The 24,636-nt window shown below is 41.5% G+C and overlaps 1 protein-coding gene across 1 annotated transcript in view; it reads right to left on the bottom strand.

Moving 5' to 3' along the window:
• Nucleotides 1-24,636, bottom strand: part of LOC306877650 (protein cordon-bleu-like) — a 110,460-nt gene that overhangs the window by 26,602 nt on the left and 59,222 nt on the right. Inside the window, exon 10 of the mRNA XM_079429539.1 lies at nt 21,526-21,696. Coding sequence (XP_079285665.1) covers nt 21,526-21,696 — 171 coding nt within the window. The remainder of the gene's footprint in view (nt 1-21,525; nt 21,697-24,636) is intronic.

Raw genomic sequence — 24,636 nt, 5'->3', positions numbered from 1 at the left:
TTAATTTATGCGGAATGCCAGAAGAACACATTATACGAATCTTGAAAATATCCTTATGTTAATTTGCGCTGTGCTTGGTATTGCATTGGTCATTATAGAAATGAGATGTTGCGTCTGTGTTCTTTAATTTGCGCATTGTCAGTAAATCACCCACAGAAATTTCCACGCCCATCTGCACTGTTTTGTAATTGCGCACTCGCACTAATTTGCCCTGTTTAGTAAATCTGCCCATGTGTGTCTAAGTTTACTCCTGGCATTAACATGTATTTAATGTAAGCATGTCACACTTGGCCATATTACAAGCCAGGTGTAGAAACAAACCAGGGCACACTGTGATCAGATCACTTAAAAATATATTTTTGGTGGTCTGGGAATGGACTATACATTCAAAAATTTGTGGTCACTAAGTTATTGTATTATTTTACTGGGTTATACTTGGCAGCTGGTTTCTCCCCAAGGAGAGCACTTTAAAACATATCTCCCTTTTCTTCACAACTATTTCCCATTAGGTGTAAGGTGTAAATGAGAAAAGTATTAACACACCACTTCTTAACCAAATCTCAAACCATAAGTATAGACAATAGCAACAGTGATGCTTCCATGAACAAGCATCACTTTCCACTTCCATTAACAAGCAATACTATACAACAATGTAAGATTAAGTTCCTTTGGATGCAATATTAGATCAGAGAACTACATATAGTAGAATAAAAGTTGAACAGTGATAACTCCCCAGTGTGATAACAGCACAAGGGCCTCTCAGCTTACTGGTTTACTGTAAATTTGCATTATTAAGGGTGAATCACTGCCCTGCAGCACACGGATGTAATCAAATTTCTGTGAAATTCAGAAAAATGTCAGAGGGGACAAACTAATGTAATAAAATCTTGTAGTATGTAAGTTTTCAAAGACAAAGAAGTACAGATCAAAGTAAAAAGGAGCCACTGTCCTTTAAAATGGGTAATTTTCTGTCTTTTCTGTATCAGCTTGCATTGTATTTATTGGTTAAAACAGCTTTGTCCAGTGCTAAAGGTTGGTTAGGATATACAAAAGCAAATTCAGATAAGTATTTAAGAATCAAATAGCTGCAAACAGTACAGTTTATATTTAAAAAAAGAAAAACATGCTGTACATGAATCAGCTTGCTTTGGCGTGTTGAGATACCAGCAGCCAGTCTGACAGACTCAATTCCATGTATGAACCATGATATCAAAAACAAGCTATGCTGTAAATAAACAAGCCTAGGAGGAATGTTCCTGGGTACATGCATGCCTAAATGTGGGTCAGAGGTGAGAAAAACATTGAACAAAATGACATATTCCCACTCTATATGTTGAGGACAAAGGAAATAGGTCAACATCGACTGTTATAGCATTTGTTTAACATGTGCCTCCCTTTTGTAATTATTCATGTACCGCTACTTGAAATCAGTTGTTGGAGTTTAATTGATGCTGCTTCTGTGAACACAACAATGGTGACCATGAGCTTCTGAATCAACTGATGGGTTGATGCCACCTGCATAGAGTCCTGTGTTGAGTTAAGCTAAATTTAATATTAAATATATTACACATTTGACTTTTGATAATACTATCCATAATAATAATACTTAATATTTTAGTAAATCTTACACATTATTTGTTAATATTTGTAAATGTATTTGAAAGATGTTTTGAAGAATTTTGATAACCAAACAGTTGGTGTTCCCTGCTGACTTCTATAGTATGGAAAAAAAATATTGTATGATTTCTGATTAGCGATTATATTTACAAGCTCAACAGAAACGTGTGCGATTGGTTATAATACTCAATGTTGCAAAATTCACGTATAAAGTAATCTAATGGAACTTATCTAAATGTATTGCTGCAGTTACACGAATATCAAACTTATTTCAAGTCCCCGTGAAATCAAAATTAAAGTTTTTTTTGGTGTTAGTATCTATATTTTAGTCTTAAGGTTATCTATACATCAATGTGCTCCAAAACAGTGACAAAATTCGCATTTAGAAGATATAAGCATTCAAAGCTTGCAGGTTTGACGTCAACTTTTAATTCAGGTTCTCATCAAATCTTCTGACCAATCAAATGGTCTCTAGAATCTGCGGAGTCCCACCCCCAACACTATAAATAAGACGCTGAAGCTGCGGCTGAGATTGGTCACTTGTTCACAGTGTTAGTATTTCCTGTACGGTAAATGGCACATAGTGCACAATGTAGGCGACAGGGAATGATTCAGTGTAAATGCTTTCGATTGGGGCAAATGAGGTCCGGTTTCGCGTTGTGTCATGCGGTGCAGTGCACACAGTCTGATCCGGACTTTGGCTCCGGTCCAAGGACGCGATCGCACTGAGTGAATCATATGCGCGAGTCAGCATATATTAAACACTTTTAAAACTACACAGCCTCAGCATGATTATGATCACTATTTTGTTTTTAGTAAGAGTTTCATATTGAATCTAGGGGGTAATCTATTAGACTGTGGCTGTCAAATGCGGCTTAACGGAGCTCAGCGGCTCTGACCAGAGCAGATATTTAAAAAAAAACACTATTGGATTTAAAAAAAGGTGGTGGGGCTGCTAGATATGTCCCGCACTGTCTTCCTGTTTCAGTTGAAATTACGTCACCACACAGAATAACCCAGACCTGCAAACTCATCAGAGAAAAAAAGGTGACAGTGTTGTTGGGGGTGCCGACACTGTGAACGCATTAGCCTTGCACGTTCGCCAGATTCTAAATAGACATTGTTTACAAGTAATGTGGCGCATCCAATGCAACAAGACATCAAATTGCTTTGTTACACTGTATTACTCTCGCATCAGCTGTTGTCTAAACAGTCACATCTACCCACATCAACACATCAAAAACGCTTTAAAAGTAGGGCTACATCCAGCTGACTTGAATGACTGCTGCGCACACGACAACCTCCATAACGTGTCGTTAATCAGGGTAGCTCAGAATTGGAGTAGTAGCCAGAACTCAGGGCAGAGCACCTGGCTTAAGTTAGGGGCTAATGATAAGGTTGCAACCTAAGTTGGCTATCTGAAATACTATATACTTACGTAGCAAGCTAAATGGTTAACTTTAGTTAGCAAGACGGTCAGACAATGCAGGAATTAACATTACAACTAGCTAACAATGTTAGATGGCTAGAAAATTTGCTAACGGAAATTCCAGCATTGGATCCGCTTGTATTGCTTGCTATTAAGCATTTTGCTCGAAGCATAGGCTAACTGTATGAAAAAAAAACGCTAACTTAGCTGACGTTATTTGACTTAAGCAAACAAATATCTGTTGTTTAGCTCCAAAAAGACTGATTTACCTTGAATTCAATTTCCATCAGAGTTTCCACATTAGGTCAGGTGTCTCTTGACAGGCGCGAACACAGATGGCAGTGTGTTTCAAGATCCTGAACCAAGCGCTGAGATTCCGATTGGTCCAGAAAAAATGTCATTTATAAGAATTGTCCAATAATGGCCTACATGGCACGCAAGCCCACCCCCACCTCCCTCTCTTGACAGGCACGAGCTCAGTAGAGATTCCGATCGGCCCAGATGTCAATTAACGCAAGACCCCCCCCCCCCCTCTAAAAAAAAAACTCCCCGGTTCTACACGATTCACGCGAATGACCCAATTGACAATAAAAGCGGCGATTGTCGCCGAAAAGCGACAAGTTTGCAGGTATGATAACCACATAGAATAACCACATAGAATAACGCTGTGTGTTTCAAGGCACTTCAGTGGACCTTTAAGTACTGTCAAATCAAATCACTTTTATTGTCACATCACCACAGCACATGTGCCTTCGTGAGTGAAATTCTTGAGAGCGTGCTCCAGACAGTGCAGAAACAATTTACATATAGACATTACCATACATACGTACAGACTTATACAGATGACAATGTGTAATATACACATACATATACTCGGTACACACAGTGTACTATTAGACATACTTACAGTTATCGATACACATTATACACAGTATGTAGTACACATTCTACGTTATATACACACAGTAATATACGAAGATGCAGCAGATTATATATAAACCGGATGTGCAAATGTCATGGATGTGCATTGGATGGTATCCAGTGCTGGCAAAAAGATTGTTGTATTTGTGCAGTAGTGTACTGGTAGTCCAGTTTGAACTGTATTGGAATTAAAGTGCAGTGCGTGGTATACTGTAAGATGGGAGTATGCTGCAGGGTGTATTAGTTCTGACTGTTCATTAGCCTGATAGCCTGAGGAAAAAAGCTATCCCTCAGTCGGCTAGTGCGGGATCGGATGCTGCGGAGACGTCTTCTTGAGGGCAGCAGAGAGAGCAGTCTGTGGGACGGGTGGCTGGAGTCACTGATGATCCTCCGGGCTTTCTTTATACACCGCCTGGTGTAGATGTCCTGGAGGGAGGGAAGCTCACCTCCAACAATGTGACGGGCAGTTCGCACGACCCTTTGCAGAGCTTTGCGGTTGCCAGCAGTGCTGTTTCCAAACCAGGCGGTGATGCAGCCTGTCAGGATGCTCTCCACAGTGCAGGTGTAGAATGTTCTGAGGATGCTGGGGCTCATTCCAAACTTCTTCAGCCGTCTCAGGAAGAAGAGGCGTTGGTGTGTCTTCTTCAGCACTGCATCTGTGTGAGCGGACCATGCGAGATCCTCAGTGATGTGAACACCGAGGAATTTGAAACTGTTTACTCGCTCCACAGGTGTCATGTCGATGGTGATGGGTGTGTATTCTCTGCTCTGTCTCCTGAAATCCACCACCAGCTCCTTGGTCTTATCGATGTTGAGTGAGAGGTGGTTCTCTTGACACCATTTAGTCAGGGTTCTCACCTCCTCTCTGTAGGCCGTCTCATCGTTGTCAGTGATCAGGCCTATGACCGTTGTGTCGTCAGCAAATTTGACGATGACGTTGGAGCTGTGTGTTGCTGTACAGTCATGTGTGTACAGGGAGTAGAGGAGTGGGCTGAGGACGCATCCCTGAGGAGCACCAGTGTTGAGGGTCAGCGGGGATGAAGTGTTGTTGCCCATTCTGACCACCTGACATCTGCCCGTCAGGAAGTCCAGGATCCAGCTGCACAGAGATCAGTTTAGTCCCAGAGTCTGGAGCTTCTCAGCCAGTGTGGCAGGCACTATGGTATTAAATGCTGAGCTGTAGTCCACAAACAGCATTCTCACATAGGTGTTCTTATTTTCCAGGTGGGAGAGAGCAGTGTGCAGGGTGAAGGCAATAGCATCGTCTGTGGAACGGTTTCTGCGATATGCAAATTGTAGGGGATCCAGTGAGTCAGGCAGCACAGAGCAGATGTAGTCTCTGATGAGTTTCTCAAAGCACTTGCTGAAGATGGGTGTCAGAGCAATGGGCCTCCAGTCATTCAAGCATGTGATTTTATTTTTCTTTGGTATGGGCACAATGGTGGATTTTTTGAAGCATGAGGGAACCACAGACAGAGAGAGGGAAAGGTTAAAAATGTCTGTGAAAACCCCGGCTAGTTGGAATGCGCATGCTCGGAGCATACGGCCTGGGATGCCATCGGGACCCACAGCCTTGCGGATGTTCACCCGTCGAAGGATCGGGTTACATCTGTGACAGAAAAGGAAAGTGAGCTCGCCTCTTCTGCTACAGCCGCGGGAGCGCGCTCTGTGTGGGCGGTGTTGTGAGCCTCGAAACGAGCATAAAAGTGATTAAGTTCGTCCGGTACAGAGGCGGCAATGTTCACAGTAGCTGGTTTATTCCCGCTGAAATCTGTGATGTTATTGATACCCTGCCACATGCTTCTTGCGTTGTTGGTTTTGAATCAACTTCAACTTTGTTTTTATATTGTCGTTTGGCAGCTTTGATTGATTTGATTTGATTTTCCTGAGATCGTAACTGGCTTGTTTGTGATCGTCAAGAGTTTCCGGATTTAAAGGCAGATGTCCGCGCTGACAAGGCTGCTCGAACATCGCTGTTAATCGACGGTTTTTGGTTGGGGTAGATGCGGATTGTTTTTGTCGGTACTACATCCTCTACACACTTCCTGATGAAACACGTTACAGTATCTGAGTACGCCTCTATGTCGTCATCAGACGCTGCCCGGAACATGTCCCAGTCCACGTGATCAAAACAGTCCTGTAGTATAGCGTCTGATTGGTCCAACCAGCATTGAATTGTCCTGAGGGCGGGTGCTTCTCGTTTCAGTTTCTGCCTATAAGCAGGCAGGAGCAGAACGGAAGAGTGATCCGATTTGCCGTAAGGTGGGCGGGGGAGCAATTTGTAGGCGTCCCGGAAAGGAGTGTAGCAGTGGTCAAGTACACGATCACCACGCGTGTTGATGGTGATGTGTTGAAAGTATTTTGGAGCTATTGTTCTGAAGTTGGCTTTGTTAAAGTCCCCCGTAACAATAAACGCTGCGTCTGGGTACGCGGTTTCCTGCTCGCTTATATTCCCATGCAGTTCCTTGAGTGCCTGGTCTGTGTTGGCTTGAGGGGGAATGTAAACAGCTGTGATTATGATCGCTGTAAATTCCCTCGGTAGCCAGAATGGTCGACACAGAAGCATATGAAATTCCAGATCAGGGGAGCAGGAGGATTTAATAGAGTGTAGGTTCCTTTCATCACACCACGAGTTGTTGATAAAGAAACAGACGCCCCCACCTTTGCTTTTCCCTGTGAGCTCTTTCGTTCTGTCCGAGCGGTGCACGGAGAACCCCATAAGCTCGATGGCTGAGTCTGGAACCACTGCAGACATCCAGGTTTCTGTGAGGCAAATAATGCAGCAGTCCCTTGTTTCCCGTTGGTATGAGATGCGTGCCCGCAGTTCACAGAGTTTGTTGTCCAGTGACTGAACGTTAGCCAGCAAAATAGTTGGGAGAGGAGGTCGGAGGGGACAGCGTCTGAGTCTGACAAGGACGCCGGCTCTCTTCCCCCTTTTCCGGCGGCGTTTCCTCGGTCGCGATCGTGCAGCCCAGACAAAGGGCTCTGATGCGGTGTCTGTAAACAAGGCGCCGGCGTTCAGGAACTCAAAGTCCGGTTTGCGTTGCGCGACGAAGGAACCAATGTTTAAAAGCGTGTGTCTATCGTAGACAGTTATACTGACAACATCCAACACGTGAAACAACAAAATAACAAATAAAACATAAGAAACATAAGAAAAACTGCAGAGTTTTCTTGAAGCTCGCAACACGGCTGCCATGCTCGGCGCCATCTTGACCTCAGAAGTAACCTTGTTCCCAGAGAGGGGAAAGAGTAATTTGTTTAACCAATATTATCAATTAAAAATATACCGATATTTTTTAAATACATTTCCATGACTTTTCCAAAACTTTTCCAGGCCTGGAAATTGCTATTTTAAAATGACTCCTGATGACGTCTTCAGGTTTTTCAAAACCGTACGAACCCTGATATGAACACTGACCCATCGCACTGTGTCTATGACAACACATTGGGGAATGCCTTCAGTGCAACAGTTTTTGAAGCACATATTGAACTAGTCCAATCTCGATTGTTGTTGTGTTGCGTGATGGTGTACACAGAAGTTACAAAGGTAAACTGCCACAAAACATGGTTAGCTTCCTTCTGCCCTTCAGCAAGCATTCTGTGTTATGTGTGAAGTTGTCCGCCTCTAAAGTTTTGTATGTGTGAAAGTGAAATGGCGAGCAATAAAGATTGACAGTTTAAGAAGTGCATGCCTCCTTCTCTAGTGCCCTTACATCTGGAGTCTCCCTTCAGGAAGTTTGCAATGCTGCAGTCCCACCTGCACCCCACACACATTTTTTCACTTTTATAACCTGGACTTTCGTCCTGAGGTGTGCCTGGACAAGCTTCACACCAGGACAAGCACTAGTAAGCGTGGCTTACCTTTGTAGCTTCCATGTACACCATTACATGTTAGGTCACAACGCAACACCAATCAAGATTGGACTAGTTTCACACATGCTTCAGATTATGTCATGCTGAAGGCATTCCACGAAGTGTCTTCAACAACGTAGCATCTCTTTCCCCTCTCTGGGAACAAGGTTACTTACGTAACCAGATATGTTATTTAATTTATGTCCACTGTAATTGTTTCCTTCGATTTATACTACCTCAAATTCTACCCCAGAAAATGTTTCAAAAAGTGCACAAATTGCCTGGGCTTGGTCTTGTATGTTGCATGATGTATGCACATGATTCATGGAGCCTCATTTTATAGTGCCATGGAATGCATTGTGCCCAGTTACATGATGATTTACTTTCACTGGGTTAAAGTTCAAAGTCATTATGTGATTTCTTTCTTGAAGTATTTAAATGTATTTAATGTACACTTAAAAGGGGTTCTTAATCTGTGTGTGTACCACACACTTAACCTTTGACCTTTAATCCACAATGGAGCAGCACAATGTATGATTTTACTCCTCTGGCATGTTAAAGATTTAATGTAGAGCAGGAGAGAAGGGACAGAAGGAGTGCTTAATAATTACAGGCTATGAAGGCCAGGGTCTTGCCACACTCACACTGGGCTGCTGGGTTATGTTTCACAGCCGGCTGGTTGGTCATTCATCTTTCAGCTCCCTCCCTAACACTGAGTGCTGCTTCAACTTTCCCCTACATTTTGCTCAGAGCAGCAAATACAATGTGCTCCAGGTTGTTCTGATGCACATATGCACATGCAATCACATGTTCAGGAAAAAAAGGCTTTGACATGTGTCATAATGGAATGTAGGTAAATGATGACAGAATATAAATTTTGGAGAAACTCATGCCTTTAACAAGCTTAACCAGTGTCGGTGCCAATAGCCTAGTGGTTAGTGTACCAACATATAGCACAACTGTGCTCACGGCGACCCGAGTTCGATTCTCATCTCGATGCCCTTGCTGATCCCGCCCCCCTCTCTCCACCCAATACTTTCCTGTCAGCTCTCCACTGTCCTATCAAAAAAAAAAAAAAAAAAAAAAAATCCTTAACCAGTAAAAATTCCCTACTTAACTGCAGCAGAAAGACTATTCCTGGTTGACCAGCTTCACGATTGTCAAGTCTTTATGGAGTGCATCATCCTGATTCCTATAGTTCACTAGCTAGAACAGTGGTTCTTAATCCTGGTCCTGGGGCCCCCCGCTCTGCACCTTTTGCATGTCTCCCTTATTTAACACACCTAATTCACATCATCAGGTTGTTAGGAGCGAGCTTCATGAACTGAATTGAATGTGTCAGATAAGGGAGACATACAAAGTGTGCAGAGCAGGGGGCCCCCAGGATGAGGAACCACTAAGCTAGAACAACACTCTCATTGAAATTCAATTATTGTCGTGCTAGATCCTGTATTCCACTTCGTCAATGCCTGATCAAAAACATAGCAGCAATGTGGTAAGATATCAGACTAACCTGTTAGCTTGCTAAGCAAAGGCTACGCAAAGAAACGTTTTTGTTTAATTTGACTATTTAAAACCTCTGCGTTACAATGTGATATTTATACAACCATTCAAATACCACTAGGGTCAGTGAGATCTTTAATGCATTCAAAAGAAATCTCTTAGGCTGCATTTATTTGATTGAAAACAGTAAAATAGTAATATTGTTTGTTATGGCAAATCTAAATTTTCAGCAGCAAGTCACACGATCTATTTGAAATTGTTCTGATATGCTGCTCAAGTAACAATTTCTTATTATCACAGTTGAAAACAATTGTGCAGCTTAATATTTTTTTGTGTGTGTGAATATATATATATATATATATATATATATATATATATATATATATGAATGAATAGGATGAATAGGAACTTTAAAAGAACAGCATTTATTTGGTTTTAGATTAAATAATTCCTGAATTTAAGCAGTGATGTAATTTAAAAGACAACAACAAATGTATTTCTAAGACCTAAATATCATTTAGATCATTATTGAATGAAGCACTGAATAGAATAGCCAAAAAAGTGACCTTAACCAATGGATTTGCTTTTTAAGTGCACCATGATAACCCATGGAAAATTTACTTTCATTTGGCTTGATTCTAATTTTACTGCAAATATTCCTGAGGCGATTTTCCAGACAGTTTCCAGGGTCAAAGTGTGGCACCTCACACTGTTTATCTTCTGTAATCTTAGTTTTCATCTTTTCACAGCCACTTTAATGCAGATGTTAATTATTAAGATATATAAGGATATATATCAAACCTCGGGTCCCTCCCCTCTTAATCCTGAGGAATGCTGGGCCTGTGATGAATTTTGAGAGGTCACCCACTAAACCCTGCTCATGAACTGGAACATTTGATTTAACCCGTCTTTATAGTGGGACCACACACAGTTTTGCTCGTTATATATATAACACATATATATATACACACATATGGGATGTGCGGGTCTAGTCGACTAAGCGGTACAGCTCCTGCTAGTCGACACTGAAAACAATAGTCGATTACACGTAAAATTACCGTAATTTTAACGTTACATTTAAAACATTTTGAATAACAAGTTAAAACTAGATAAAAAAGTTTGTCAAGACAAACTTTAGGTTGGCTTGAGAAAGCCTAGCCTTAAAGTTTAAAAGCAGTTGTAAAAGCTTGAAGTTTGAAAATGTAGATGGATGCATTACATAGATATTGTTGCTAGCATGTTTTTAACATGATTAGCAAGTCACTAGCAAGATACTAGCATGATTAGCATGTTGCTAGCATGATAAACAAGTGACTAACATGTTGTTAGCATGACTAGCAAGTGACTAGCATGTGGCTAGCATGTTTCTAGCATGATTAGCAAGTGACTAGCAGGTTGCTAGCATGATTAGCATGTCGCTAGGATAGATAGATTAATTACAAATATTAGATAGATGAGTCTGAATGAGTTTGAATGGATTAGAAATAGTACATAGAAGGGAAGTCTGATTGAGTCTAATGGGCTTCAGTTTGTTTACGTTTGAATTTTGACAGTTGGAGTTTGAATATGAATGAGTTTGAATGGATTAGAAATAGTACATAGAAGGGAAGTCTGATTGAGTCTAATGGGCTTCAGTTTGAATTTTGACAGTTGGAGTTTGAATAGTCTTGGCTCATCTGAACATTCCATGAATGTAAGTCTATGGGATTTTTATGATTTTTAATATTCATTTTTATGAAAACTATAAGTCGGATCAGTTAGAAAAGATATAGCACACTAAGTGAGACCAGTCTGAAGAGCTGGGCTGAGTTTGGTGGTTCTAGCTTGAAAGCTCTAGGAGGAGATGCGTTCAGAAATTTGGCTAAGAAGAATAATAATAATCTTAAGTAGAAGATCAGTAGGTTGGCTTTCTCAAGCCAACCTAATAAAACTTTTGAAAAAAGAATACATAAGTTATAAAAATATTTGAATATATACATATTTTTAAAAGCGTATCTGGACGGAAACTAAATTTTTACCTCAGACCTCGCATGCGTTTTCTTCATGTCAGTTGCGGCAAGCTCAAAAATGACCACGCAAAAGACCAGCAAGGTGTGAGATTCTTTTGAATTAACGCTAGAAGGAAACGGAAAAGTTGTGTGTAAACTGTGTAATGTCAGATTGTCTTACAATAACTTTACTGGAGCGATGCGTAATCATATTCAATACAGGCACTTATGGGTTATCTTGGAGGCTAGCCAAAGCCAGCAAATGTCAATCGTCATACATTACAACCCACCGCTGCGGTCCGCAATCCCATCCATTCTAAACGAAGACCCACTTCGGTGGTGGTGCGGGATTTCCAGGCTCTTTTAGAAACTGTGTGCTTGCTTGTAGACTACAAGTTGTAGTTATCTCTCTGCGTGCCTATGACTTCAGTTCCTGCCGAGCGCTTTTATTTTCAAGTGCAGAATCGCCTCTAGTCCCGTCTTTCACCAGACCACGTTAACATGTTAAAATTCACTGAACAAATGCGCATGGTCTGAGTAAGTAAAACGAGGATTGTTTTGTTTTTAGACAAAACAAGTTTCTGGGTTTTAGACTAGTCGACTAGTCGGATACAAAACTTGTGTTTAAACGACAGTCAAATTAGTCGTAGCGCACATCCCTAATATATATATTAGGGGTGTAACGTATACGCATATTCGTATTGAACCGTTCGGTACGAGGCTTTCGGTTCGGTACGCATTACAAACCGAACGATTCGTTGGACTAATCTTATTACATTTAGGAAAAAAAAGAGCTTAAAGTGTGTGAAATAGCAGTGCCACTGCGCTCAACAACGCAACCCAAACGACGTAACAGGCAACGTGCTGTCTGCCCCGCAATAACCTCCCCTTGCTGGGGTGCATCGAAAGATGATGATATTAAGACGATTTGGCATTTCTAATTAATGTAGGCCTGTTACATTCTTATTTTTATTAGGCCTATTATTATTATTATGAAGTTACTTTTATTATTAAATTAAAAGTACAACAAATTTGCAAGGATAATAATGCAATTTTTTTTTTTATAAAATAAATGAAAACAGCTATAGGCTATACCATTATCAGCATGTTGAAGTAGATTCGTCTCTCGTCTTCTCAGAAATGCCGAAAGCTCCGTCATTCTGTTTTTACTTTCACTTTCTGCTTATATTGAATTGACTGAGATTAAGACGCTCACCGGCATAAATCTTGTGCAAAGTTTGTGCTTGTGTGTTATCCATTGGCTCGCATTCATGGTTTAAAACAGAAATATTTCCAACATTGTGACGTAACCAATTGCCCCGCCCCCCGTATCGAAAACATACCGAACTGTGACACCACTGTGTCGTATCGAACTGAACCATGAATTTTGTGAACCTTTACACCCCTAATATATATATATATATATATATATTTATTTATTTATTTTATTTATTTAAATTTTTATAAAAAAAAATATAAAATTATTGTCCCTGGACCAGAATACTCTTGTAATAAATTATCTTCTTAAAAAGATGCAACCTAATCTTGTTTACATTAAATAACCCTGCTCCCGAGCAGGTTTAAGCTTACGGACCTGTTACTATGACAGCAAGTCCAGAATGAGTTTGCAGGAACCAAACAATCCAAGATCATGCTATCGAGTTAGCAACGTACGAAGATTGGACCCCATGTGTACACACAAGATACCTTCTGTTGTTCATTTATGTTTGTTTCATGCTATAACTAGTAAAGAGGAAGAAATGATCAGTTTACGTGCTTAAGAGCCACAAAACAGTATTTATTGTTGTAATTTCTAAAAAATAATTGACAAAAATTAAAAAATTAGAGTTTGTTTCATGCTAAAGTAACCTGCTCTGTCTTGTCTGTCAGCACGTTGACAGTTTTCTCATTGCTCTGCAACATATTTTTCACTTGATTTGACATGATTTGTGGTGTGAGAGCGGCAGCAGGGTCTTTGCGAAGGGTCGATTATAGCTTTATGCACGTTACCTTGCAGTGATTATAATTCATAATGCATTTAGTCACCTACAGTCGTAAGTATATATATATTATATATATATATATATATATATTTTATTTTTTTTTTTTCTCTAGAAAGACACCTTATAAGTGGATAAATGTATATTGTTATCAAAACGATGTGGACCAGGAGGCACTGGACTATAAGGAGTGGATTAAGAGATTTTATCAAATGAAAAATAAAAGGCTGAAATGTTCTTTCTCTGCTTGTGAACTGTGTAGATGAAAACACTGACTTTAACGCAATGTTTAACAACCTTATGTTTATGTTCAACTACACTGCAAAAATGCCAATCATCTAATTATTACAACACCTAAAACACATTGCTTGTAAGAAATTGCTTGCTTCAACCTGTTGAAGGCACGGTTCAAGTGCATGTGTGCACATGATCAGAACGGTACCACCTCCACCTAATTTTTGGCACTTTTCCACTGCATGGTACGGCATGGTACGGTTCAGTACGGCTCACTTTTGGGGAGTTTTCCACTGGGTACAGTACCTGGTACCTGGTACTTTATTTAGTACCACCTTGGCCGAGGTTCCAAGCGAACCATACCGTTACCAAAATGTGACGTGTAAACTCTGCTGATCACTGATTGGCAGTGGAAACGCAAACCGAGCTGAACTGAGCCGTGCCATTCTGAACCATGTTGTACCACACAGTGGAAAAGCGCCATTTGAGCCATGAAATACTCTGGATATTAAAGGTGCAGTAGGACATCTTGGAAAATGCTAACTTTATCCTGATAGCACTGAAAGCGAATGTCCCACCCTCCCTGCAAATCGTCGTCCAAAGCCACACCCCCTGTAGGTATATACGCACAAAGACCAGATGACCAGAAACAACATTACTACAATAAATCATATGTCATTAACCGGTGAGAAAACTTTATAGTATAGTTAGTAAAAGTACTACAGTACCAGGAAGGAAGATCAGGTTGTTGAAGTTTGCTTGCCATTCTCGCCCTGTCTGCATAGCATACGTGAACGCGCTAATGACGTATTCTGTTTGCACGAAACGGGTGAGCATATGCAAATACATATGTTGGCAGGCAGGTAGGAAAGTCAATCAAAATACTCGGAACTGATTGCTATCGGGATGTGAAGACACTTTCAACCAGCATAACAAAAGATGTTTCTGAAGACAATCACCTATTGCAAATTATCAGCATTTGTTTAAATCAAGGTCTTCATATTATTTTTACAATACTTAACTTTTCATAATTTTCTCTCATCTCTTTCATGAAAAGCAACAGAAATTTTGTAATTATTTTAAATAGAAAAAACTATAAGCAAATAAGAAAGGACAAGAGAAGTATTCTTACACTAAACACACACTCAATCCTCAAAATAAACCTAAGAAAACATCCATTAAGAGATTTGCTTTGGCAAAGGAGGTAATTTACATGAAACATAATGTCTCCCTCCTTACAAACATGGGGCAAGAGTTGTGCTGTAAACAGTGTGGTCTTGCGTCAGTACCACGCTTCTTTGTTGTGACCGTTTTATTTTTATCGTCCCATTCCAGGTCACATTTAGAACTTCACAGTGTTGCCTAATCCGTCATAAATCCAACCACCGCTGAGAAAAGCCCAGAAAACACATCTAAGAGGCCAGCATGTCACTCAACATTACAGGGGCACAGAGCCAGATCTGTTTGGGAAGGAGGAGGGATGTGGGAGAAAGAAACCACTTTGTGGCCTTTCTAGTTTTTTCCAGTCTGTAACTGTTACATACAGTAGTATTTGCAAAAGAGGCCAAAGGTTGTGAAAATAGCCAGAAGGTATCGATGAGCAATGACTGCCATTAGGCTTGCCCCGATAGACGGTGTTGACGGGGATACCGTTGTTAAGCCGCAACACCAGTTACGTCACTTGCCCACTGCGGCACTGCTCCCCACTGTCGTCTTGATTTTTCATAGTAATAAAAATCCTTTTGTTCAGTTAGAGAACAGACACTACAATTAAAAACTGAACGCGGCTGCTCAATGCAGCGTGCCGAACGACAGTCGCATCACAGATCAGATTTAATTTATCAAGTGAGGAGAGTGAGTCGAGCTGACTGACATGAAGAGTGAGACAAGACAATGGCGGAAGATTTAGTTTCTAAACGAAATGCAAAAGCACCTGTTCGGCAATATTTTGGATTTTGAAAAGCCTGATGAAAGGCTTCTAATAGTCTTTCTGTGTGGAAAACTTTGATCATGTGAAACGCTTCAAACAAAGCAGCACAAAGCTCTTATACACATGCAAGGTGCAGAATGATGTGCTTGAAGCAACAAGGAGTCACAGTGCTTATGCACATCTAGGGTGCAGAATGATGTGCTTGAAGCAACAAGGAGTCACAGTGCTTATGCACATCTAGGGTGCATAATGATGTGCTTGAAGCAACATAAGTCACAGGGCGCTGCACTCTACACGGTACAAACACAGAGAAGAGAAATGAGAGAGCAATGAACTCCAGCAAGATATAGTAATTTTATGCGAATCCCCAGACCTTTATCTACACATCAAGTATTATAATGGGAATATATCATCTTGGAGAGAGTTTTGCCGTTCTGACTATCATAACTGAATGTGACGTGCTGTTTGAATGCTGAGCGGAGAATGACTCACAGCTGCAGCAGAAGGAAAATGAGTTTCTGTAGACTTAAATTTAACAATGTAAATATAATTCACATGAAAACCAAACTGGTGCTCTTCTGTTTCTTTTGGTGTATGACTCCCCCTTGGGCCGTATAAAAAGCACAGTAATCGTGTTTGTCTGAAACAACCATGGTTAGATCAAATAATCACGATTAGACGGTTATTTAATTATCGCGACAGGCCTAAATGTGGCATGAAAATTCCAACGGAGCATCAGAACGCGACATTAACTTACATCGTGTCTACACCGGACAAAATACAATAGAACTTATTATTAGTGATGCTGTCTACACTGGATGCAGCACGGCATGACAAATCCCGACAGTAAACTGCTGCCGCTTTCTATTTATGACGTGCTGACACAAAGTTCAAATGATTTGCAATGCTTTTTCCCATCCAGTGTAGATACTATGTGACAGCAAAAACAAGTGTGAAGTAAAGAAGAGTGGACACGGAAAATAGATGATTCAAATGTGAATGGACTGAATAGTTTTGAGTGAGTGAGTGATACCATCTTTGTTATGGATGTTGGTTCGCAGTGAGTTCACAGTTTTAACGTAAGTTTGCTTTAACACTTTAACCTTCAACCCCATTTAGGGCCTCGCAGGTGAAAATAACCTACCTGAATTAAAATGGTAACAGTTTGTGACAAAGTGTGCTTACACAAACAAATTAGGTATCTTTGGAAAGAAGAGACTCTGGGCTTTACTATCTATCATCCAGAGTTGATAATGCTCAAAAAGATAAAAAGTTATAGACACTGACGTGCCTTGAAAAATATTTTTCCACACTGAATGTTTTTTTATTTCATATACAAATACATGAAATAAGTCCTGGAGCAATCCAGAAAAGTAATGGATCGAAAGCCATGTGTCTCATCAGTTCATATTTCAAATTTGAAGAAGATACCATGAAAAATGAGATTCCTGCAATATTTTTTCTGAAACTATTTATAGTCCCCCCACCCCCCTGTTTGAGGAAAAATAACCACCAAATGGATTGCAGAATTATACAAGCTATTTTAGTCATTATACATGTTCCTGCATAGTTTTTCAATTATAAAATAATAGACAGATTTATTTGAGCACTAAAAAATACAAAAATAATTATTTGAGTAATAAAAAAGGAAAAAAAATAGAAAAAAATGCTTTGTATATAGTATGTATACTGAAGTATTCTTCGTTATTCGTTATTACAATGATAAATATCACTGCCAGACGTGAAGTGATATTGCCAGACATGGTCATAGAGTCAGTAAACACACGCTGATGTGCTTCCATTCAGATTATAATCAAACAGATGGGCCATATAATCAATAATAGCTGATCAATGAATCACAATGATAGCCGTCATAGAGTCGCTAATAAACACGCTGATGTGCGTCCATACAGATTATAATCATGCAGACACGGCCACATTCCCCACACAATACACACACACACATATAAAAAATGTAGAAGAAAAAAAAAACAGTTTTTTATGGATAAAGCAGATCGCTAAGTTATGCCCCGCTCAGATGACAGCGTGCGTCACAGAAGCGTCACTGCCGGCAGGAGGGAGCGCCAAATTCAAATAATCTATATTCCGCTTTTCTGAGACTTTTTTTTCCGTAGACGGTCTCATTATGTTTGTAAGACCGTATTCTACAAAATCGTTTTGTTTTTTTACCACCAAGACGCTGTTTTTGAGCGTAATTTATTCCATAACGGACGCGAACAATAACTCTCTGAAGAAATGAAACGTAAACAAAGGAATATTCATCCTTATTACAACGTTATTGTTTCGCTGGACTAAAAGTGCTCGCTGGGATGTTTTTCTGTGGACCCTTACCTCTCTAACTAAACTGGGATTTCAGCAGTGGACGCGTTTGTGGCTCGTTATTACAATGATAAAGGTACGTACTGCTTTTTTACTCTGCGTGTTTGGATGTGTACTGCTTACACAAATGTAGCAAATTTGTGCCACTCATTCCTTATAAGCTTTCCATCGAAAAACAGCGATCTGTCGTCGATGCTTGAGGCTTAGACCCTCAGAATGATATAGAGTTTGACAAGATTAACTTTGTCCCGTTTCATTTATTCTATTAGAAAACAATGACACATGCAAACAAAGAGCGTTCAGTGCGAGGTCGCTCTGGTGCAGGCTAACAGGTTAATTTATTTTCAAGACCTGAGGTAAAATATCTATTGTTCTTTCACTATGCCTATAAATATCACGCAAAATAATATTCAAACTCACATTAGACACTTTTAACATTGAATAAAGCACATAATCATTACCTGAGATTATCCCTGTCATGTTGTTCCTGCCGCAACGTTGGAGAAAATTAAAAAAAAAAATTCTAGCATATCCGGCAAAGTGCATATTAGCTTCTGATGAAGTGAGTGCCTGCAGGGATGCATGGAGTATGGTAAGGATACACAGCGTCTCGTTTCCTCGGGAAACCATGGTTACATACGTAACCTAGGGACGTTCCCCTTCAGGAATTTGAGTGTTGAAACACTCTGGGAACGAGAATACCCACTGTGCCATACTACCAAGTCCCTGTCTGGTTTGTGTATCTCATGAGAACATTACGACGAGAGGACTTGGGACCCTGGGGTAGATGCAAGGTCCAGGTTATCAACAAATCCAGAATCAAACAATCGTCAATGCAGTTGAGTATGTGGATGCCTTGGAGTTGCAGCAAAGCCAGAGCAACTTCCAAAGGGAAGAATCCAATACTGGTATGCTTCGCCCCCGAAAGCAAACCTCAGGAACTTCCTGTGTTGAGGAAGGATGGATACGTGGAACTATGTGTCCTTAAGATTTATCGCGACAAACCAGTCCTCGGACCTGATGTGAGACACAATCTGTTTGATAGTGAGCATCTTGAACCATAGGCGTTCGAAAGCGTGGTTCAGCAGACACAGATCTTTGATCAACCCCCCAACATTATTCAGAACGGTGAAGTAACGGCTGTAGAACCCGGACTCTCTCTCTCTGAGAGAGAGGAGGAACACTTTCTATGGCCTCCTTTCTCAAGAGAGTGTCTACTTCTTGTTCCATTACCAGAGCCTACTCGGAGCTCACACTCGTGGGAATGACCCCGCTGAACTGAATTCTGTTGCCTCTTTTTACAGTCTGCAGGACCCATTGTGAGACATTTGGAAGAAGTTTCCACGCTGCCAGAAAATCTACTAAGGGAACCAGCCTCTCGAGACTGGCTCCTGGTGTGGCTAGAGGAGTCACTTCTGTGCCCTGATGTGGATGACCGGCAGGGAACGACCGACCTGACAGCTCTAGCACCCTCACTTGAGGGGATGAGCATTCCCGTGTCGTACCGTTGCAGAGCGGCAGCTGGGAAGTTCGCTCATTGGAGCCCACTGAGCCCTGAAACACCGGCAGGGTTGACAGAGTGGCTCCCCGAGGGCACTGAGGAGGATTGGGAACCATGTACTGAGGTGTAGTCCTTTCCTCCCCATGGGGAGGTTGCCCTCAGGGCCCTGACACTGGTGGCATCAGGACCGCTTGGTTGAGGTCTTCTTCGACAGAATAACAGTCCGCAGATCTGCTTTCGGTCTAGATGACCCCGACCGAGAGCGTCGCCCTGACCCCTGCTCTTTCCACGGGGGTACGGGCTGCAACACTGTTTCTGGGTCTTGCGGTATGAGGAGCTAGATGGCTGGGGCTGCTCCTGCTCAGCACCCCCGTGAACCTGGGAACGGCGAGGGAGGAAACGCTGAAATTAGGCCAGAGGGCGAGAGTGAGGCATGCAGCAGGAAGAATCAATCCGTGTCTTGCATTTCGGACAGATTCAACAACAGATCCCTGGCCAGGCTCTGGCTGTTTCCTCGGTTCCATGGTGTGATTTACACTTTGAATATTTCATTAACCATATTTACATTTACATTTATTCATTTAGCTGACGCTTTTTTTATCCAAAGCGACTTACAACTGCTATATATGTCAGAGGTCGCACGCCTCTGGAGCAACTAGAGGTTGAGTGTCTTGCTCAGGGACACATTGGTGTCTCACAGTGGATTCGAACCTGGGTCTCTCACACCAAAGGCATGTGTCTTATCCACTGCGCCATCACCACCCCCATATACAACACTTTGGCATATCGATAACTTTCTAACAGAGTAATGCCGCCTTTGCAAACACACACACACCAAACGCATTCGCTGAAGAGCAGAAGCTAACATGCGCTTTTCCCGGGTTGTGCTTTTATGCTTCTTGGTTGCTTATGTCACCCTGCTTGTGACGTCTCGTTGCTCCATTGGACTGATTTCACACGTGCTTCAGAACACGGTCACGCATACCCCTTTTCCACCAAGGCAGTTCCAGTGCTGGTTCGGAGCCAGAGCCTAGTTTCAAACCGGTTCTTTGTCTTTCCACACCCAAAGCATGCCAATGTAGGTTCCCACAGCCATAAACATCAATAGCAACGCAACGTCTGCCTTTGTTGATAGTTTGTTTAGGCTTGTTCGGGATGGATCGGCACTGCGCGGACTGCTCGGTGCAAGGCATCGGGGTGCTGCAGGAGCGACTGGAAAGCAGATGGCTCTTTATGCTTTGGATCGCTCTCGCGGTGCTTTAGTGTGTTGTGTGCCGATCGATCTATCGGTCTGCGTGGCGCCGATGCACCTTGAAAAATGGGCTCCGGAGCAGGACAACAAAACAAAGAAAGAAGACACTGAAATTGAAATTACAGCTCTGAAAAGTTTGTTTACAAAAAAGTGCAATGTTTCAACCAGTCATGACTTCATCAGTCAGATTGTGCCTGATAAAGACCTGTCTGGTTGAAATGTTGCACTGTTTTGTAAACTTTTGGGAGCTGTAATTTCAGCATGTTTATGTCTTAGAAAGTTGCCTAGGTATGAAAACCGACCAGGTTTTAGAAAATAACACAACATCCCATTGATTTTTTTACATCTAATTTTTTAGTGAATGTGAAGTGAGCTCTTCTACAGAGTTGGTCTCCCTACACTCTCAAACTACTTATTTATACACATCTGAATATTTTGCTTACTTGTACTTAATAACTACAGGTCAGAAGTTTAACATTGTACTGTAATTTTTTAATTTGATTATGTCATGGATTCACCAAAAATTCACGTTGCACCTCTTCCAGATCTACTCACCGTTGTTTTACTCATTGTTGATGTGATTCATTTAATTAAAATTACATTAAGTACACATTTTTTCCAGTTTTTTCATTTTAATTTTTTTCCTTCAAATCAAAGTTTGTAATGTTGTGATCTTGGTGCTGGTTAGCTTGGTTAATGGGGTTCAAATTCAATGTGGCCTTGCATTCATAGCAATAAATTAAAGTGTGTATTTTTTTCTAAGTTCTACTTCCCTGTAAGCTACAACAGAGCAAATAATACATTCATAGGTTTGGTCAATGCACAAGAGCTTTTATGCAATCAGTTGCTTAAAATGAGTTATTCCAATGAAATATTAGTCAGAGTGTGACTAAGTATTTCTCTGTGTGAATATTAGCCAATGATCATAATGGCATGTGTGTGTGATTGCTCAAACCTGTGATGTCAGTGGTAAAGTCTGTGTGGGAGCTGCTGGGGGTGCTGGAGCTCTGCGTTTCTTTAATTCCACTTTTGGGGACATCTTGGAGATGTTCATCACAGACTGAGACTGACCCAGAGTGCTGGGACGGGTCTCCACACATGGACCGCTTGCCACCACTGACATACCCTGAGCAAAAAAAGCAAAGAGAGACACTTTAGTAGATATACAAAAACACATTTAAGAACAAGCTCAAAAGGCATATGTGAACAAGTGTGTTTACACACACATTTATTAACCAGAAGTGCAAATAGCAATATCTATAAGTACAGAAAGTAGACACCAGCTCAACGCAAAAGTCAAGGTTTACAAATATAGAAGGTAAATTTTGAATTGTACAGAGAATTAAGTCATTGTTGTAAAAACATTGAATTTTAGACAGCTTACAACTGTTAAATAGAATAGAACATAACAGAATATAACGTAATTGAAACTATTACTTTTCATTTCAAAAGAATATGTTTATGAGCCTTTCTTTAGTTTTTGCTATTCTCCATTCATACTGTATAGCAAAATAACTTTATAAATATCTTTAGAAATGTATATACAGTATATATATATATATATATATATATATATATATATATATATATATATATATATATATATATATATATCAGTAATGCCGGTGCTGGTACTTAAGGCATGAGTTCAATTACAATATAATTTATACTGTAAATAAACCTGTTGTATATATATTTTTTATTTTATTTTGTAGTATATCATAAAAATCTAAAATACTAAAATCCTATATGTGTGTGTAACATTAATCCTACAGTGTAAGAAGCAGCAGATCCTGAATACAGCTTCTTAGGGGAAGAAGGTAAGGCAGAAAGTGACTGTTAGTTCAGAGCTCCAAGACAATGCCATTTAAAGGGCAGCAGGTTTAACAGAGGACAGCAAATCAATAACATTTGGGCTGGAAATGTCACAACCTGCTCCTGGAGAGTGGCTGAGTTCTGAGGGCTTTACCCCGGCCATGACCCCACATTTACACACCATAAAACAGCTGCCTTGAGCAGACGGTTAACAGGGAGGGACTTAAGACAAAAACTAAACCACAACAATTGTGAAGCCAATATCTTCTTATTCTCCTGCTATGCAAATCTAAGAGCTTAGGGATGTCTTAAAGAAATTATTCTCTTTTGGAAAAATGTTAAATGTCTACAAGAGTTAGCACAATGTGTAGTTAGACTTTGTGCAATTATTTAGAAGTAGAACTGAGTGAGGGAAGGTGAAGAGAAAGAAAATTAAAGAATAGAGACATTAGAACAAGATGCATTTATACAAATAATCCAGTAACTCTCCATGTTCCCTGTGTTTTATACAACTTTCATTAGCAAGATTCAGAGGCGCTAATACTGTATTGATTTTGTCACGGGATGGTAAGTGAAAACACTGTGTAGCCAGACAGAGTAGCGGGAGTGGGGTGTATAAATAGTCCATGACAATGGGGAACAGCTGAGGGTGTAATAAGTGACAGGTGTATGGAGTTTGGGGAATGGAGTCCGGGAGGACGGGAGATGGCAACCTCTGGTGGTGAGAGGGAGAGCCGCAGGCCCCGGACTCATGACAGGATCCCCCCTTTAAAGAACGGATTCCAGACGTTCCCAAGCACCCGACCACGGGGATGGCAGAGCAGGGGCGGAGCAGGGGGAGGGATGGAGACCAGGTCCACGCTGCTGGAGGGGGACCTGGGGACTGAGGCAGAGCCGGCAGAATAGGGACTCAGGGCAGAACCAGCAGCCACCACAGCGTTGCGAGTGGAGCTGCAATTGTATCGGGCTCTCCCACAAGCAATGGCGGACTCCGCCGCTTCGGGAAGGCCTGAAACGAGCCCTGCCCCCTTGCGCTAAACCTCAGCGGGGTCCATCAGTGGCCTCCGTCGCTTCGGGAAGGCCAGAGTCAAGCTCCGCCTCCTCGGAGGGAGTGCTAGCAAGCTCCGTCGCTTCGGGAAGGGCTGAAGCGAGCCCTGCATCCTCGGAGGGAACATCAGCGGCCTCCACCACTTCCGAAGATTTGTGAGCGGACACTGGCGCCTTGGGGGAACTGCGAGTGGATACCACCGCTTCGGGAGATTTGTGAGCGGACAACGCCACATTGGGGGAGCTGTGAGTGGACACCGCTGCCTTGTGAGGATCGTGAATGGGCACCGCCACCTCGGGTGGATCGTGAGCGGGAACCACTGCCTCCGGAGCCTGTGAGCGGGCACCGCTACCTCGGGGAACTGTGAGCAGACACTGTCTCTTTGGGAGATTTGTGAGCGGACACCGCCATCTTGGGAGCTTTGTGAGTGGACACTGCCGCCTCGGGGAAACTGCGAGCGGATACCGCCGCCTCGGGAGCTTTGTGAGCGGACACCACCGCTTCGGGAGATTTGTGAGCGGACACCACCGCTTCGGGAGATTTGTGAGCGGACACCACCGCTTCGGGAGATTTGTGAGCGGACACCACTGCTTCGGGAGATTTGTGAGCGGACACCGCCACCTTGGGGGAACTGTGAGCAGGCACCACCACCTCGGGAGAACCATGAGCAGTCACCGCCGCCTCGAAAACACAGTGTAAACAGGAGTCTGGGTCCAAACGCAAGTTTATTTTAACAAAAAGCAGACACAGTCCAAGCAAAACAGAAAAAGAAACAGATCAAATAGTATCTGAAAAACAACTCAAACCAGAACAGGAACAGGATACAAATAGCGCAACAGAAGGTGCTTGCATCCATAACCTACAAACAAATAATTAATTAGCCAGACAGAGAAGCGGGAGTGGGTTGTATAAATAGTCCATGGCAATGTGGAACAGCTGAGGGTGTAATAAGTGACAGGTCACATATAAATAAAGGTCACTTGACTTGACGTACTGAACTCAGAATCAATTTAATTTCCAGATTAATTGAATAGTTAACAGAATGTAGAACTATAATTAATTAATATAGTAATATAGTTAATACAGTAATTTGAATTTCCATCTATTAAAGTATTAAGTAAAATGGATTGAATTTCAAAGAAAGTCATGGATTGAATTTCAAAGAAAGGCATAACCCTGTTGCAAACAGTTTTTAATGCACTA

The sequence above is a fragment of the Barbus barbus genome (assembly GCF_936440315.1).
Source record: "Barbus barbus genome assembly, chromosome: 12".
Lineage (NCBI taxonomy): Eukaryota > Metazoa > Chordata > Actinopteri > Cypriniformes > Cyprinidae > Barbus > Barbus barbus.
Note: the sequence above shows the minus strand (reverse complement) of the source record. Positions and strands in the feature narration are given on the sequence as shown.